The sequence below is a fragment of the Orbicella faveolata genome, unplaced genomic scaffold (assembly GCF_042242905.1).
Source record: "Orbicella faveolata isolate gen_17 unplaced genomic scaffold, um_ofav_v1 contig_2, whole genome shotgun sequence".
NCBI lineage: Eukaryota > Metazoa > Cnidaria > Anthozoa > Scleractinia > Merulinidae > Orbicella > Orbicella faveolata.
This window is the reverse complement of record NW_028301547.1, coordinates 24,207,344-24,225,000: the sequence shown is the minus strand read 5'-3', so window position 1 is coordinate 24,225,000 and position 17,657 is coordinate 24,207,344. Positions and strand designations below refer to the sequence as shown.

Genomic DNA, 17,657 nt, shown 5'->3' with positions numbered 1-17,657 from the left:
TATTTTCGATTTAATACTAGCAGATCTATGGGCCCTGGTAATGGTGTTCTTTTCATTGATTAACCCTAGCCTGAAATGTCCCTATTTAGTCGAGGTTCGATCAGAAGGAAATATCGGCTGTCAAGATGAACTTAAAAGATTCATCAGTTCTCTACTGCGCAGAGGAAAACATCCCTTACCAGATGAAAAGTATGAAGTCGAACGTGCTACTGTGTGGTGTGCCTTAGAGGAGGTGTACAAGGGATGCGTCAACTTCAACCGGCAGAGTCGATTGTCCTTAGACAAAGCAGCGACCATCTTAAGTAGAGAGGAAAAAGACTTCGACGTCATCCCATTAAAGATCAGTCAAGCTACTGCTGTAGAACAGTTTGATCAGAAACTTGCCACTTACCTCCACGAAGCTGGTCACGAAGAGGCATTGCAGGTGGGATCCGTCCTGAGCAATGATGGAACCAACGCATGCGCTTTTCTGTCTGTGAAGATCGTAGACACGATCCTGACAGAAATCGGAACAGAAGGTGATGTTTTCGCAAAAGTAGCTGGTACTACGGAAGACACCATATGGCTTTTACCTGAGAAAATAAATCCGTTTCGCGACCTTAGTAAAATGTACGATCCCGTAGAGGCTTATGACATCCTCCTGGACAAAAAGATCATCAAGGCTTTTCATGACTTTTCGGAAGAATTGCCGTTTGCCGATGGAGTTTTTTCTGTCGAAGGAAGGCACAAGTTACATTCGAAACTCTGTGAACTTGGACGTACGGGCTTTGCTGCAATATTCACCAGTAATCCTTTCGTCCTGACAATTGGTTGTCTCAATGGCAAACCATACTTGATTGACACTCATCCTGTTACCTTGAGACCCGGGAGTGGTAACAGTTTGATAATTGTTGGAAAAGAAAACTCGTCGGAAGTTTGGATGTCTCTCTGCTGTTGGCTTTGGAAGCGACTGTACCACGGAGATGTTAAGTCACTAGCAGTTGTTACACCTAGGGCAGAGTAAGTGACCCTCTTTATTTGACAACAATATTGATTAATGTAGAATCCAACCTGTGTTTTTGATATCGATATCGACTTAGAATTGTGTTGTATTGTTTTCATAAGTTTCTTTTCCGTACCGCACAAACCTCCTTTGAAGATAGACTACCCGTTATCATAATCATTATCAATATCATTAGCATTATAATAGGCCATTTTACAGTTGTGTGCTTAGTTACCTGGCCTATGAATGTAAGCGAGGCTGGAGGTGACCTTGCTTTGATACAGACCTCACCGCTTTTCTCATTTAAATGTAAACTACTTAGCATAAGAACAACTTGATTTACACAACAAAAGCAGTGAGGTCTGTATCAAAACAAGGTTACCTGCAGCCTCGCTGCCATTCAAAGGCCAGGTCACTGAACAGACAACTGTAAAATGGTCTATTATCATTATAGCTATGGTCATCATTATTATCATTATAATCATTTCGTCATTATTATTTATCATAGTTATCATTTTTGCTATCATTATTATTCCCTTTCTTAGTATTATTTTTACAACCACTCGTTTGTCAGATGACAAAGGTATCTAGCATTTTGAATAGCACAGTGCTACACTTTTTTCAAATATGCTTGCAACCTAATTTACGTTGCTTTTGTGGTGTTGAAAAAGTACTTTATTCCTGTACATTCAAAGTTGTTTTCGTTTTGCATTTGCTTTGAGGATCTCTGACCATTAAGCATCATAAACTATTACTTGTAATTTGCTAGTTTCACATATCAAGGACTCGTTTGATGGTAATACTTTGATTAATAGCTTAGGTAAGGACGATTATCTAAGAAGCGACAACTTTTTCAATTACTGCTGTGTAGGTTCGCGGACTCAGAGACGCAAAAAGAGCCTGTCATACCTCAAGACAACGCAAGGGCGCACATAAACAAGGATAACATCTCATTTGCCGCTGATCACCACAGGCTGTTCTCCGGTTCTAACAAACGCGCTTTACGCGAAGATGGCAAGCCCGAGGTAACTTCTATTGATTTTGATGAAAGCTCTGGTGCGTGTGAAACCCTCACTTCACGTGCCGTAAGCAACGAAACTGGAAGAAAATGTCCTCGAAGAGATTTCGCATATGATGAAAGAGAGAAATGGCCAGAGTTTCTCTCCTTGCACGGTGGTTGACGGCACATCTGTGACCGGAAAACTTGACGTCACCGATGTTATCCATATAGAAGTAAATGTGACCCCACAACGAACTCACCTTCACCAGTTGATGTTACCATGACAACAACTAGTAAACGCCCCATTGGACAGGCCATGCAGACAGATGAAGATTCAAGTTCCAAAATTAGTTTTCCTTCGCTACTTGCTGTTACTGGAAATGAATCAAGGAGGCGATTAGGAAGAGATGCCACTCAGCTTGATCAGGGAGACAGTGACATACTTCCCGTCGTTGAGTCATCATCGTCAGACATGAATAAAAGCGCACCTTCCAGTCAAAACTGCCCAAAGGTAGATGCAGTCCACATGAGGGATTATGACAACCCAGAGGATGACGCTGGTTCCTTGAGAGGAGAAGCTTATGGTCATTTGCACGATAAGGTGAGACTGAATGACATTTACGTTTTTTTTTTTTTAAATAATGTCATCAAATGTTTAAAAATGTAACACGTAACACACCTTGGAGAAGGGAAACTGTGGAATCACAAATTTCATCACAATTTTTGGTTGACTGGATCGATCCGAGAGGATAGCTTCCCGTTTGCTTTGTCTGTTCTACGAAAGTAGTATAACGTATAACAATATAAATTTACGCGGTCTTTCCTTTCTCAGAGAACAGTCGACAACCATGCTCCGACAAAGAAGCGGCCCCGTGACACCAGCCCTAAAGCCCAGTCCAGTGCAGTAAAGGGATCGCTTTGGCAAACCAGTAATAGAATTCCTACTAACAGTAATGTAAGTATAATATATCTCTGTGCCATGCAGTCCATAAGTTTTGTAACGTAGGTTTAACTAAGAAGCGCATTTTTTGGTAACGCGAAAACTGCATCTTGACTTTCAAGGGAATTTGAAATTTTGATCAAGAGGGGTTGAGTCTAAAATGCGTGCAAATTTGCTTAATTACATTTAACTGCCCAGTACGGGTAAAGATTGCTGGAGAGACTTGATAAAATGCGGATCGTTAGCTTTTATACAAACCAGCCTGACAAGATGCTGCAAAATAGACAGGTCTGATGAAAGTTTAATAGTTTCAAACATGTCATACTCACCTACAGTTCCTTCTACACTATTTTTCCATACAGTTTACGAAACAAAAAAAGCAAAAAAGAAACAACAAAAAAAACAAAACAAAACACGTGAACGTTTAAAATTAGATCTTGTCCCCTAAACTTTCAATTAAATAATTGAGATTTGTCCTCCCTTCTCTCGGTGGATTACTTTGCACTCTGCCCCTTCCTCTATCTCGTTTTAAAACTCCATCTTGATTATTATCGCACATTGACTTAGAGGATAAGCTATGAAATACCCGCAATATTTTTGCAGGACACGACCGCTGAAACTGGACACTCCAGCGACGATGGACTTTGCCAAAATCCTTTTGAAGTCCGAGGTATGACATACACTCCAGAATTTCATGGCAAATGAGACTGAAAGTTGGTGAGAAGGCGGACAGTGATAGGGCGAATTTCAAGTGACCCTTCTTGACAGGGTACCCCTATTAAAAAGAAAGCGTAGCAACAGGTCCACTTTAATTACGGAGATTTCGAGATAATTAGAATCAGCTTTGAATCATTTTTCTAACTCGCAGAGTATGTGACTATCCCACAAAAGCATGGCATTGCCAGGGCATGAAATATATTGCACGTGCAGGCACTCACCCACAATGTAAAAAAATAGTAAAATTGGTGTCGGATTAGATGAGAAATGCTTCTGAGGTTTGCATGGTGTAGTTTACAAATCAAGGTAACAGTCTGGAAAGAAAATATAATACGAGTTGTAACATTTTTCACATTGAACAAAAGTTAAACGTTTTATTTCGTTTAAGGTTGACACGGCTTTTTTTCGTTTACTCTTGAAGGGCCATCCCCACAAGTGAAGTACCTCAACAACCAACAAGACAAGCCAATATTTGAGTTGGGGAGAAAAGAACGATACCAGCCGAAACAAGCAGTGGATGTATTGTTACGACAAGCCCCTCATGTGAAAATGTGCGATAGACAACCCTTGGGAGTACGCCAAAACATGTCCTTCCTTATCGACATTAGCAAGCTGAATAACTGGGAGGATATCAAAGTTGACCGAAATGGAGTTTACAACGGTCTGCTACGATGCGGTGTTTGGAAAGTGGCTTGTGAAGTAAACCAGAACGACACCAGTTTTGAAATTATCACCAAGAAGAAAGAAACTTTGCATGACGAAAAGCAGTACCACTTGACGATCAATTCCAAAAGAAACAAGGCATCACCAAATCTTGTTCGTTCAATATTTCTTCTAACATCGAAGAGTGGGAAGACTGTAAATGATGCTTGTCTGTTACAATACCATATTACCTCAGGAGAAGACACCGTGAACATCGAAGTTCAACCTCACGGAAACCGAAAAGAAGGCCAGTCGCGCGCATTTCACCCAACAGCAAAGAGCACTTTAGAGAAAATCCACGAGGGATTGACGGACAGCAGTCAAACATCATCATGACAAAGGTATCTAGCATTTTGAATAGCACAGTGCTACACTTTTTTCAAAGTTGAACAAATATGTTTCAAACATCTGGATCAGGCAAGGGGTTTCATGACTGACGGAGAAGAGGCATTGATCCAAGCTTGGAGTGCAGATATGCCTAAAGCAAAACACCTACGCTGCTTCAAACACTTTGAGGGTAACTGCAAAGAGAAATTAAGGACACTGGGTATCTGCACCACAAAACAACAGAGTACCTTTATCAACAAGGTGAAGGGAAAGAAAGAGGGAATTCTGGATGCAGAGGACAAAAAAGACCTGAAAAGACGACTGGAAGCCTCAAAAGAGGAGCTTGACAGGGAGGAAAGAGGCGTGCTTGGCAAGGATGACGCATATGAATGCAAGTTCTAGAAATATCTAGAATCAAACTACGAGATGATGAAGAACAACGTGGTTGCAAAGGTTCGACGCCGTGCTGGGCTAGAAGACGGTCCCGACGGCAAGCCAGTCCGCTCATACACAAAGCCATCAGAATCCATGAACCACGTGATGTCCAGTTTGAAGAAGGATATTGTTTCAAGTGAGAATGTGAAAGACCGAGGACTGACCAAACTTGAGTTTACCACATCAGTGTTTGAAGAAATTCACCGAAAGCAGCAGGAAGAATTACGTTTGGCCATTGCTGGAATAAGTGAAGAGTACGAACTTTCCGAGGTTGTGTCACAACTTGCGGTCTCAACTGACACCTGGTTTCAATGGTCACCCGAAGAAAGGGAGAAATGTGTCGCGGACATGAACAAAATATCAGTGGAGGAAGCAGTCGAGGGCAAACGCATTGCTGAGCCCAACATACCCACCCAACTACCAGAGAAAGAATTCTCCGAGTTCTCCGTGGATGTTGCCAAATTTCTGGAGCAAAATATGGGATACAAATCGGTTACAGCAAAGCACGTTGCGGAAAACACACTGCTGCTAGTAAACCACCCTCTTGCCATCCAGGAGCAGCCAACCCTACATTCTACTAGTAACAAAGTCGAAGTCGCTGCAGTACACGCTAAGAACGGTAGAGTACAGTGTACTGTGAACACAAATTTCGTATCTTGCAATTGCCCAAGTTACAAATTTGATAGTATTTGTAAACATTCTATTGCTGTCGCTCAGTTGAAAGGGTTTCTTGAGAAGCACTTAAACCATGTTGCGAAGAAATCAGGGCCAAGGTGCGCAAAAACAGCTCTGGTAGAATCCAATGTCGACAAGCAAAGAGCCGGGAAAAAGGGAGGCCGAAACAAAACTAAATATCGCCCCCCCAAACAACAAACCACGCCAGCAGAAGTTCAAAAGCAAAGCAGTCAAGGTCTGTACACCCATATACACCACAATGACAACCCTTTCGTGGTGCGCCTTCTTCCAGAAGAAGCCAAGCTGAGAAATGTAAGACATGCAACGTGGACTTCTGCCACCGGCAACGGCATGTCCCTTTTCATCTGGTACTGGAGCACAAAGAAAGGTGGTACTTTCCGAAAGAGGGCGACTGGGACAACAAAGTGGCCACAAACAAAGAGGGAAAACGATATTACCATCCAGACCTACAGAAATGTTCGAAGCCCAGGTTCCCTTACATAACATCCCAGTACATCAATGTTCCAGAGGAAACCATTGGTAAACTACAAGAATCACACAAGGAACTGCTCAGGCGGGAATTCAACCTAGATATCTAAGCAGAAAGAGCGTTTGCGCTGGGTGCTAAGAGGAGAGTGAATAGGAGTATGTAAACTCGCCTGGACTAATTTTTTGGCCACATCCGTCGATCCGCCACTATATGTTCTTTTAAATCCGGATACAAATAACTTAAAACCTCTGTGTATTATCCGGACGGTACACAGTCACCGCAATGGACTGTAGATGTTTGATTTTTTGAGGCTGATCTTTCAAGAATACCTTTTTACGCGAAAGTTAAAGTTGCAGCATAACCCAAAACATTAATTTAATGGCGTTCAACTAAAGGAGCGCATTATGGCCCCAAAAATCGACAAAAACGGCAAAAGCGTCAACATACCAACCAAGGTGGACCAAAGATCCGTAGGAACCACTTAATTCCGGTCCATTCGGCGATCCGCCTCATTTGTGAAATCCGCTAATCTGCTCTTTTATCGAAAACGTCTGCAGTCTGGTCGCTTTTAAAGGCCAAATCCGTCCATGCCCGAACCTATTCACCCCCTACCCTCTTATAGTTTAAAGCAGCCTATTAAGTTAAAAGTTGTGATTTAGGGTTTCAGAAAAGAAGCAATCATTTTACTGGACTTGGAGAGGTTCACGTCTTCGTTATAATGATTATAGTTATTTGTTACAGTTTCAGTTGTGATCTTGCAAATTTCGTGACGATTGACTAGCATTATTGCATTTCTGTTGTTCCTCTAGTGCCTTCACGAAATTCATCATTTATCAGGGAACGCTTAAGTGGTAATACACCTTTTGCTGTTCATTTACAGAAAATAAACATTCATTTGTTTCCAAGTTTCTTTCATTATGATCATTAAACTCTCATTAACACCAATATGACCTTCATTTGCGCGTAAGGAACGTTCAAGAAAAACATTTACATATGCATTAACATTCAAAATCATCAAAAGAAAAACAATACCTTCATTTGACATTCATTGACTGTAAATGTATTTTCATTTTGGTCGAAAAAAAATTCGTTGTCACGAAACGACAATCATTTACACTTTACGACATTCAGTTTTCAACAAAAGACTTTCAATAACACAATTTGCATGAGAACTAACATTCAATTGCATTACTATGCAACCATATCCATGAAGGTAACAATCTTTAATGCGGCGAGACAAACATTACAACCATAATAACATTTATTTTTGAAAGATAGAATATCAAATTCGCTGAACGATTTATCCTTCAATTGCCACACTAGTAAATAGTAAATAGTCTTCGTTGACATCTTCAAAAGCCCTGACTATCCTTTCGCGGTGTTCAAATGCGATTCTATTTCTTCGTGGCATTTCTGGACAAATCGAACTGTCACTACATGTACATGTATGTCACACGAATACTGTAGTGCGCCCTCTGAGTTGTACGCAAAAAGTTTCGTAAGTGGCCGAATTTATATCTGCAAGGGGAGGATTGTGAAATTATGATTTGAAAAAAGTACATATGGTCCCTTGTTCTATAATCAAATTTTCGAGGAAAATTGGGCGAGATATCTCTGTTCAAAAGAATTACGCTAATGGGCGATTGTTTTCTCTTCACGTTAGGTGAAAACACGGTAATGTATGTCTCACCGTATTTAAGATTGTTACCTTCATGGATATGGTTGCATAATAATGCAATTGAATGTTAGTTCTCATGCAAATTGTGTTATTGAAAGTCTTTTGTTGAAAACTGAATGTCGTAAAGTGTAAATGATTGTCGTTTCGTGACAACGAATTTTTTTTCGACCAAAATGAAAATACATTTACAGTCAATGAATGTCAAATGAAGGTATTGTTTTTCTTTTGATGATTTTGAATGTTAATGCATATGTAAATGTTTTTCTTGAACGTTCCTTACGCGCAAATGAAGGTCATATTGGTGTTAATGAGAGTTTAATGATCATAATGAAAGAAATTTGGACACAAATGAATGTTTGTTTTCTGTAAATGAACAGCAAAAGGTGTAGTAAAGAGTCGTTTAGAGCTTTCTATTGGGCAGTTGAAAGTAGCTTAATGAGGGCTTCAAAAACAGACAATATTTTTTTTCGTTTTCGCAGTGCTTCATGTTCTCCGGTCATGATTACTATCACTGTTACTGTTTCGACTGTTTTAATTTGCGATTTTGCGATTTTGTGATCTTGTAATGACTGGTGAGTTTTCACGCTTTGTGTGCCAAGTTGCACTTTTTAATATAACCATAAAATACGACACATTGAAAACTTTGGTCGGGAGCGAATTGCCCCATATGCGAATCATGCGTACGTAAGTATTCAAAAGACATTTATAAACATGATATAAATGGACACAAATTTCGAGCGTCAACAGAAAGGTTGCGATTACAACAGATATATTTACATAGAAAGGATTCTTGAATATGAGCGATTTTGTGATTAGTTTGTTTTTATAACTTGATTCAAATGGCTTAACACAGTAGTTTAACTTTCGTAGTTTTGTTATTATTTGAGCTTTGCCATCTATATATGGAACTACCAATAAATTGTTGCAGGAGCCCGTGGGCTCCTGATTGTTGTTGTTGTAGTGAAAGGTCATGCAGGTGTCCCTAGGGTTACCTTAAGTGCACCAGTGTGAGCCCTATTAATTAAAGTAGCAAAAACATCTGAGCTGTGCTATCAGAACAAAAATTATTACTCAAACTCCGACACATTTAAATGAACACTTAATCTAATGTAGGAACTGTTCATTTGACAACAATTTAAAGATAAGTCATCTTTTGACGTACGCAACAGCGTTCTCGAACAGCCATAACGGCACAAGCCTTTGAAATGTAAACGTGATCTGATACAAAATTAAGAGTCTGTTTTGTAAAAAGTCAAAGTAATAAGATTTCTAGTTTGTATGATAAGATTAAAATGAAATTTTCAAGTTTGGTGTATGACACTTTTGACAAATATCAAAACCGCAACAGTTCTGTAACTGTTGTTCGTTTTTACACTTGGCCAATATATCATCAATTACAAATATTGGTGACGAAATAAAATCGTCACTAAAACGTATATTTTTGTACTGTTGGAATTTAATCGCGTCACACAATTTGACACGTACCGATTGAGATAAAGTACCTATCAAGTTTGTCGCGCTCAGATGACATTTCAATTATGCGCTACAAAAATGAGAGCAATTTAGCCTAGTGTAGAGTATTTTCCTGAAGAATGTGAGAGTGATAACGTAATTTTCCTGGGAAAATCAAATTCTTGTAGCACGTGGTCAATAAATTTACGAGTCACGCACAGTGGACCTTTGCGCCTTTATATGATAAGTACAGTAAAGCAAAGTAATGAAGTCACCTCATCATAATTTGCTCATATGCATTTGAAAAATAGAATATTGGTGACGACAAATTATACTAAAATCGTCACTAAAACGTATATTTCTATACTGTTGGAATTTCATTGCGTTACACAATTTGACACGTTGTACCGACTGAGATAAAGCAACTGTAAAGTTTGCCGCGCGCTCAGATGACATTTTAATTTATGCGCTACAAAAACGAAAGCAATTTAGCCTAGTGTATGGTCTTTCCTGAAGAAAAAAAAGGCTTTAGACCGGTGGGTCTTCGTTTTAGACCGATGGGTCTTCGTTTTAGACCAGAGGGTCTTCGTTTTAGACCAGTGGGTCTTCGTTTTAGACCACAGGGTCTTCGTTTTAGACCAGTGGGTCTTCGTTTTAGACCGCTGGGTCTTCGTTTTAGACCACAGGGTCTTCGTTTTAGACCGGTGGGTCTTAGGTCTTCGGTCTTCGTTTTTGGGTCTTCGTTTTCGACACATCCCTTTCAGAGACACTCTCTTAATTCTCTGATGTTTCCGTTGCTTTAGTCTCCGTCCTTCCCTCCATTTTGATCCAACTCTTACAACATTGTTGGGCCTAGTGACGACACATTGTCACATTGCGACCAAAATTACAAAGCAACATACTGCAATGTTCCACACGGTTTTCCAAATGTCAGAACACTATGCTGAGCAAAAGTTTGACTTGAATCGCACCTTCGTACTAACATGCAAGGTGGACTGATGGTTTCTAACATTATTATCTAACAATTCTGGGTAAAGTTGATACCTCGAAAATGCTGGAGCTTTTGACCTAAACTTTAGACGTAAGTTGGAGTTAGCTGAGAGGGAGAAGAGGAAACTCCTGCGCGAAACTCAATGGTAAGTAAATAACTTAAAACAGGAAATTCTTGTGGTTCATCGGTTTCGGAGCAATTTTGAAAATCTTGCCGAACGTGTGACATAACAATAGCAAGCACATTACTCCAATTCTTATGTTTTTTTCTTTCTTTCTTTTTTATCATTTCATGTCGAGTGGAAATATTGCCATTTTTGTCTCTCAATAAAGTTGTCATGACCTATCCCTGAGACCGAGTTTGTAAGACCTATCTTACCTCACAACAAAGTCGGAGAAATTACTACGAATGCCATTCATCTTTTTGGCATCTTTCAGATTCACAAGTGGCGCCGTGTCCTCTTCATCTGTGAAATGAATCCAGTTCGCTCCTGCCTCGATATTCAAACCCACGAATGGCGCAGCATGTATTCTGCCTCCAGTGTAATTCTTTCCATCAAGGATCAGAAAATCAGTGATGCCTTTGTCCATCAGTGTTTTTGCTGATTTGATTCCCGCGAGTCCAGCGCCAAGGATGAGGACTTTGGTTTTGTTAACCTTCACAGGTGAAGGTGAAGATCTTTCCACCGATACGAACAGCATCACAACCAAGATCGTAATTCTCGTGATGTGCATTCTGTAAACAATATACCAAAACAACCTGAGCAAAAATGTGACATTAGCCGAGCGCGAGGAGTCGATCGATCCTTCCGATGAGTGGCTGTCAACATTCTTAAACTACTTACGACTTAATTTGCATCCCCACAGTTTTGGAAGAGTTCGGTTTAAATTCGTTTCGTTTTGTTAGATGCTTTTCGCTGTTCAACACGAAGCTTCGTGCACGGCTAAGCTTAAAAGTTATGACATCGTTTAGTTGACTGACCCAAGGTTGTCTTCGCGAGTGGAAGGGTTATTCCCTGGGGGTTATTGTCGCATAAGTATGCCTAGCCAATTTTTTTCTCAGATTATACCTTGACCTGCACCTTGTTAGAATGTGGAATAAAAACACAATGATAAATACCTAGTTTGGCGCTATGATTTCCCAATTTGACTGTGTATAGTAGCAGGGTCGACGCAACAAATATTGTCACACGCAACGGTCGAATGATTAGTGATTTTTGCATACTGGGTGGTTCCGAAGATTTCAGTGCCTATCAACCTCACGTCACGGGTCAGAAAGGTCAAATAAATCAGCAAACTCACTGAAACAAACAAAACCTGACGGTTAAAAATATTGTTTTCTTTCAGGCTGGTGCGGAACAATTATTAGTCGTTATTATCAACAAATTTGCGCGCAGAGATCCAGGCAGCACTGTTCCCCGGGCACGTAACTTGTAATAGTATCTTACTTTACGTTAGTTAAGCCAAGTTACGCCAACTATTCTTCTTCATATAAATTAGAAATAGAAAGCGTTTTCCGTGTTTCTACTATCGAATTACAGAAACACGAATGGGAGTTTAGGAGAACAAGAAATGCTGTCCGAACACGAGCAGCCGGTGGCGAGTGTTTCCACAGCTTTTTCGAGATTCTCCTTCCAGTTGAAAGTTTCTTGAGTGTTTCCGATAAAACGCGATAGAAAAATACACGGAAAAATTTTTGTATTTTTTTAATAAAAGAAAACACGGCGAGAAAAAAAGAAAAGACAATCACGCGTTTATTTCGATTTTCAGAATGAAAATTTTCTTTTTCAAAACATCATTATGTCAACAGCTCGTGCTATTGTAGTTCTGGGTTAATTCATGAGTGTCTAGACCTTATGTCACAAGCTTAGAGTTTAAGAAGGGTGGCTTTCAGGGACTTTAAAACAGTTAAATTACGTATCACGTTTGTTCTTCCCACGAACAGTGAATTCCAACATTTTTCCCTCTGAAGTTTCTTGCATCAAGGCGAAAATGAGCCGTTTCTTGTGAAGGTAATCACAAAGCTTTACATTTATTCTATTCTCGTTCCCAGAGCGACCTGTCCCTCTGCTAAAGCGGGTGAGGCCTAGGCACAGGAAAAGAAGGCTCTGGAGACACGTGGTATGATTGGCTAGATTCTTGTACTAAGAGTTTCACTTGTTCAACGCTGGTTTCCTGCCCGAAAACATTCCCTTTTAAAGAGGGTGGTAAAGGGTATTTTCGTGACCCGTGATCGGCCCTTTTTATTTCCTGTGAAATGTGAAATAGCCATGTTTTTCCTCGTGAATCGTGATTTCCATAGTCGCCGTGAACCGTGATTTTCCAAAACGTTCTCTGTTATTTTCCGTGAAGCGTGAACTGCCAATGTTGTATTTTTCGTGAATTGTGAACGGACTGCTTTATTTTCCATGAAACGTGATCTGTATCCCCCCTTTACCACCCTCTTTAAACTCTTAAGAGTTAGTCTAGGCCTAAACTAGAGCAGAAATAGCAACCGAAAATAACCAAACGCTAGCTTGCCTTCCGATGATGTGAAAGGAAAATCAAAAACCGCTAAAAAGGACTTGTAGTTCGATGGTCGATACTGGCACACTATAACACAAGACGCTAAAACAATCATTTCAAACGAGTGCGCAGGCAACGAAAAACGAGTAATGGTTATCTCTATTGAGCTTTGCTTTTTAGGTTAACATTTGTAATAACAATGAGTTTCAGAAGGCTTATACCTGACAAAAGTATTGATGGATAAAACCTATCAGTTAACTTCAATCTAACTCTACGGATGAACGATATTTCTGTAGGTTACTACAAAAAAACGTCTCTTAAACGAACAGTCTTGTTAAACTACAGTTTACATCCACAAAAGTGAACACAAAAAAGGAAACACCAAAACTCCAGCTGCAGATCTCGCTGCAAACGTTGCTTCACTCTTCGGCTTTTTCTTCTCTGGAGCTTTACATTCACTCTCATTTGGGAGAATTTGACACGCGATCAATTTCCCTTTCTCTTCTCCAGTCAAGTAGGCTCCTTGCATGTAACCATACCACTCCTTGCTCGTCGCTTCGCCAGCAAAGTAGAGTCGCCCCAGGTTCTGTCCAAGCTTGTTAAAATCCTCGGAAGTAAAGCCCACAACAGGTTCTGAATATGAGCCTTGGGTAAACGGGTCCTGTGACCAGCGGTAATAGTAAATCGCTAAAGAGACGAAAGACACGAAATGCGTCAAGAGATGTGAGCAATTCATTTGAGATGCTAGATAGCGCGGTTTTATTTGAGTATCCTAAAACCAAAATTAAAGTAATAACTGTAGCCAATCACAAAGGAGACAGACAACACACTAAATTACTCAAATCTCCAAGCAAATACCTGTAGCTGATGCGAAGGGAGGGGAAACTTGTTTGAGCGAGTCACAGTTGGTTTTGGTTTTATTACTGATTCGATGACAAAATGGCGCACGTTTTTTAAGCCAATCTCTTGGCGTAGCGATACAAAACAGAAGCAAAGGCAAATTACTTTCGACACTCAAGTGAAAACCGCTCTATCAAGAACAACACAAATACCTGGCTAAAGTTGTAAGTCGTTAGATGAAGAATTTACCACCGAAATTAAATTTGTCAGAAATTACACCGAGACACATATCGTGGTAGATGATCTATTTCCGTCGTAGATCATATATAGATCTAGCCAAGCCTAAAAGCGGAGCTCCTGATTAGACTAAGTTATCCTGCTTTGAGCTTGCGATCCAATCAAAAACCTGTACTTAATTCTACTTTAGGGAGTATACCTCTCTTACATATAGCAGAACCTAATTACTGTGCCCCTGTTGTTCCTTGCTCCATTTAATTGTATTTTGCTCCTTTAAGTGTAACTACTCTCAAGAGCGAGCAAATAGAAGTGGTTCTTGTTACTCCATGTTAATTAAGCTGCCGATAAGCTATTCATCCTTACCTGTTGCATCAGGAATGCCCTGTCCGTAAATTGACCTCAACATTTTCGCGACCTCTGCTTTGGTTTCGTTGTATGCTTGTTGTTCAATCCTTCTCCCTTCGTCCTCCGTTACAGTGACCAATAAAATGTTGCTGCCATTTGGTAAAATGCCTGGTCTTTCCAAGTCTTGGAATACAGGGAAACGACCTCGCTCTTTAGAGGCATACAGGATATATTCGTGATCGTCCCAGAACTTGCTTGGAAATTTCAGGAAGATTTTCGTGTATACCGACATCGGGTTTTTAAAGATCACTTCCCTTTTCCATTCAGGGAGGGGTGGGTTAAAAGTCACCATGTCGCTGGCCAGCACTCCAGTACTGAACGTGCACAGGGCGTAATCTGCGGCAAATTTGTCTCCATCGGATGTGGTAACTTCAACTGATGTGTCAGAATACTTGATTTCTGTCACGGTTTTGCCCAATAGAATTCGGTTGGTCAAAGGTTTGTAGAGATCTTCATACATGAACCAAACCCCTCGCCGGTCGGTAACAAAAAAGTCTTCTCCACGTTCAAACACCTGGTAAAAAGACACCAGTTCTGGACGCTTTGCGTACTCAAAATCAAAGTTGAAGTACTCTACTACTTTTCTGATGGATTGTTTTCCGGATTTCCACCCCATCAACTGAAGACCAACACGAGCTGGAATATCTGGAGACCCTTTCTCCTTCCTTGTCTCCAAGTATTGTTCAACACGTCCTTCTACTTTGTCATGATAATCCTTGGAAACTGATAAATCAGTGATATCATTGCCTTCTTCGTCCCTGTGAAAATCTTAAATAAGTTCAATTATGTGGTTTATGTAGTATCAGTTAGGCAATAGAGCACTTTTTCCGTGTCTATATAGCCTCATCCAAACACGAGGAGGGTTGGGAGAATTCGAAACAGTTAGGCAAACCCGAAACGCAGTCGAGGGTTTGCATAACTTTCGAGAATTCTCGCAGCCTCCTGATGAGTGATTAGATGAGGCTATGTAAACACGGAAAAAGTACTCTATTGCTTTTATAAAATGTTTCTCAAAAGTACGCGCGAATCTAAAACGTCGGAACCGTGTTTACATACTCTCATCTAAACAAACCAATCGACCAATGAGAGTGCGCGTAGTATCTCAATTATTTTATAATATTAGATATACACCATCTCTCACTGTAATATCTACCGGGTACATATATAATGCGTTCATGCCGTTTGGCTAATTCCGAAAAGCAAAGAATTATCCCATCCTCAATTTAAGTTTGTCATAGGAATTTTAAATTCTCTGATGTGTCCGTTGCACTTTCAGTCTCCGTCCTTCCTGAAGATGTTAATCTCTGGTTAAATGGCCCAGAGACATTTTGATCCAACTCTTACCACATTGTTGGTTCTAGTTACGACACATTGCCTCCGCGGGGGGCACTCCTTTACGTAGGCTATGCAGGTATGTGCAGCCCCAAAGGGTATGGTTTTTTAGCCGTTTTGGTCATAAATAGGGTGTCGATTTTGTCATGTTGGTCTTAAATAGGGAATGGTTTTTGCACTCTTTTCTTGAACTAGGTATGTTTTTAGAAGAAGCTACTTTTTCATCATTGTCGATAAGAACGTCAACAAAAGCTCTTCGCAAATTATGTTAAGGGCAACTGTGCCAGCCGTAACGGTCATAAAGTAGGATATAAAATTTTTGGTCAGGTCATAAATAGGGTAAGGAAGATCGCAGATTTTGTTCATAAATAGGGTAAGGCTTTTGCGAAGTGGGCCGCACACCCCCACCCAGTTTTTCTGGGAGTACCCCCTGGGACATTGTCACATTGCAACCAAAATTACAAAGCAACATACTGCAATGTTCCACATGGTTTTCCAAATGTCGGAATACTATGCTGAGCAAACGTTTGACTTGAATCGTACCTTGGAAGGTGGACTCCTGGTTTCTACCAGTTTTGTCTAACAATTCTAAATTTCCATCATGTACCACTGATGATGACCGTACGGTCGAAAACGTTTTGGTTTTTAAAATTTTAGTAACTTTTAGCCTTCTATAAACATCTAAATCAGCAGCTACTATGACAACAACTCTGGGTAAAGTTGATACCTCGAAAATGTTGGAACTTTTGACCTAGGGGGAATTTTGAAAATCTTGCCTTACGTGTGACTTAATAATAGCAAACACATTACTCCAATTTTTATTTCTTTTTTCTTTCCTTCTTTCTTTCTTTTTTACCTTTTCATACCGAGTGGAAATATCGCTATTCTTGTCTCTCAGTGAAGTTGTCGTGACCTATCCAGACCGAATTTGTAGGACCTATCTTACCTCACAACAAAGTCGGAGTAATTACAACGAATGCCATTCATCTTTTTGGCATCTTTCAGCTTCACAAGTGGGGCTGTGAACTCTTCATCTGTGAAATGAACCCAGTTCGCCCCTGCCTCGATATTCAAACCCATAAATGGCACAGCATGTATTCTGCCTCCAGTGTAATTCTTTCCATCAAGGATCAGAAAGTCAGTGATGCCTTTGTCCAGCAGTGTTTTCGCTGCTTTGATTCCCGCGAGTCCAGCGCCAAGGATGAGGACTTTGGTTTTGTTAACCTTCACAGGTGAAGATGAAGATCTTTCCACCATCAACAGCAAAAACAGCATCAGGACGACCCTTGTCGTAGTATTCATTCTGTGAATGATAGAGCAGTATTCAATATCGTAGAACTAAACCCAAGAGTAATCGCTCCGCGGCCAGTCACAGATATATCATCAATTACGTCGACACCCCAGTGAACCAATTAAAACTCAGAGAAAATACATGTAGCCTACACAAAGCGCAGGAAAACGAATGCGAACGAGTCGCGATCGATGGTGGCGCGAGTGTTTTTTTTTTTTTTTTAACGTAAATGCTCATCAGCTCAAAAGCCCGAAGCTAATGTGAATTGTTTTATGTAATTGCCTTTTTGTTGTTGCCCTGTCATATCATCGTGTTGCTCAGATTAGTGACTTAGACGTTAATTAAAATACTACCTTAGAGGAACTCCCATGTTAAATCAAATGCTTAAACTATATCATTCCAAGCGTAGCTGAAGCTTCATTTGATACCTGAAAGATATCATTTTATCCCAGGGAGGGGGGTACTCCCGTAAATTTTGGATAGATTTGGGAAGAAACCATACCCTATGCCGCCGCACATACTTCATATAGCCAATATACGGGATCGCGTGACTATGTTACTAATGTACGAAAAAGTAACTAATTGTTTTTGATCACGAACTGCGCTCTCGAGTGACTATTTAGCTCCTTATTTGAAAATTCACCAATAGTAATGATAAG

The 17,657-nt window shown here is 40.3% G+C and overlaps 4 protein-coding genes and 1 long non-coding RNA gene across 5 annotated transcripts in view; 3 read left to right on the top strand and 2 right to left on the bottom strand.

Moving 5' to 3' along the window:
* LOC110060307 (uncharacterized) overlaps positions 1–4,679 on the top strand; it is a 5,650-nt gene extending 971 nt beyond the window's left edge. The window contains exons 1-6 of the mRNA XM_089288810.1: positions 1–999; positions 1,854–2,007; positions 2,197–2,583; positions 2,815–2,937; positions 3,526–3,592; positions 4,061–4,679. The exon at positions 1–999 is cut by the window's left edge and continues 971 nt beyond it. Coding sequence (XP_089144936.1) covers positions 1–999; positions 1,854–2,007; positions 2,197–2,583; positions 2,815–2,937; positions 3,526–3,592; positions 4,061–4,677 — 2,347 coding nt within the window. The 3' untranslated portion in view covers positions 4,678–4,679. The remainder of the gene's footprint in view (positions 1,000–1,853; positions 2,008–2,196; positions 2,584–2,814; positions 2,938–3,525; positions 3,593–4,060) is intronic.
* Positions 1–11,303, bottom strand: part of LOC110060309 (uncharacterized) — an 18,333-nt gene extending 7,030 nt beyond the window's left edge. Inside the window, exons 1-2 of the mRNA XM_089290430.1 lie at positions 11,234–11,303; positions 10,768–11,124 (exon numbers count right to left, since the gene is read on the bottom strand). Of these exons, the coding sequence (XP_089146556.1) occupies positions 10,768–11,124; positions 11,234–11,247 (371 nt within the window). The 5' untranslated portion in view covers positions 11,248–11,303. The remainder of the gene's footprint in view (positions 1–10,767; positions 11,125–11,233) is intronic.
* LOC149112557 (uncharacterized) overlaps positions 1–11,505 on the top strand; it is a 14,183-nt gene extending 2,678 nt beyond the window's left edge. The window contains exon 3 of the long non-coding RNA XR_016207485.1: positions 10,827–11,505. This is a non-coding gene — a long non-coding RNA (uncharacterized LOC149112557). The remainder of the gene's footprint in view (positions 1–10,826) is intronic.
* On the top strand, positions 5,095–7,448 carry LOC110060308 (uncharacterized). Its single transcript, XM_089290431.1, has one exon. It carries the CDS (start codon positions 5,095–5,097, stop codon positions 6,280–6,282), a length of 1,188 nt encoding a protein of 395 aa, XP_089146557.1. The 3' UTR covers positions 6,283–7,448.
* Positions 11,506–12,124: 619 nt separating the features above from the next.
* LOC110060242 (uncharacterized) lies at positions 12,125–17,009 on the bottom strand. Its single transcript, XM_020766995.2, has 3 exons — positions 16,654–17,009; positions 14,334–15,133; positions 12,125–13,580 (listed from the first exon to the last, which is right to left on the bottom strand). Exons 1-3 carry the CDS (start codon positions 17,007–17,009, stop codon positions 13,240–13,242), a joined length of 1,497 nt encoding a protein of 498 aa, XP_020622654.2. The 3' UTR covers positions 12,125–13,239.
* Between the last annotated feature and the right edge of the window lie 648 nt (positions 17,010–17,657).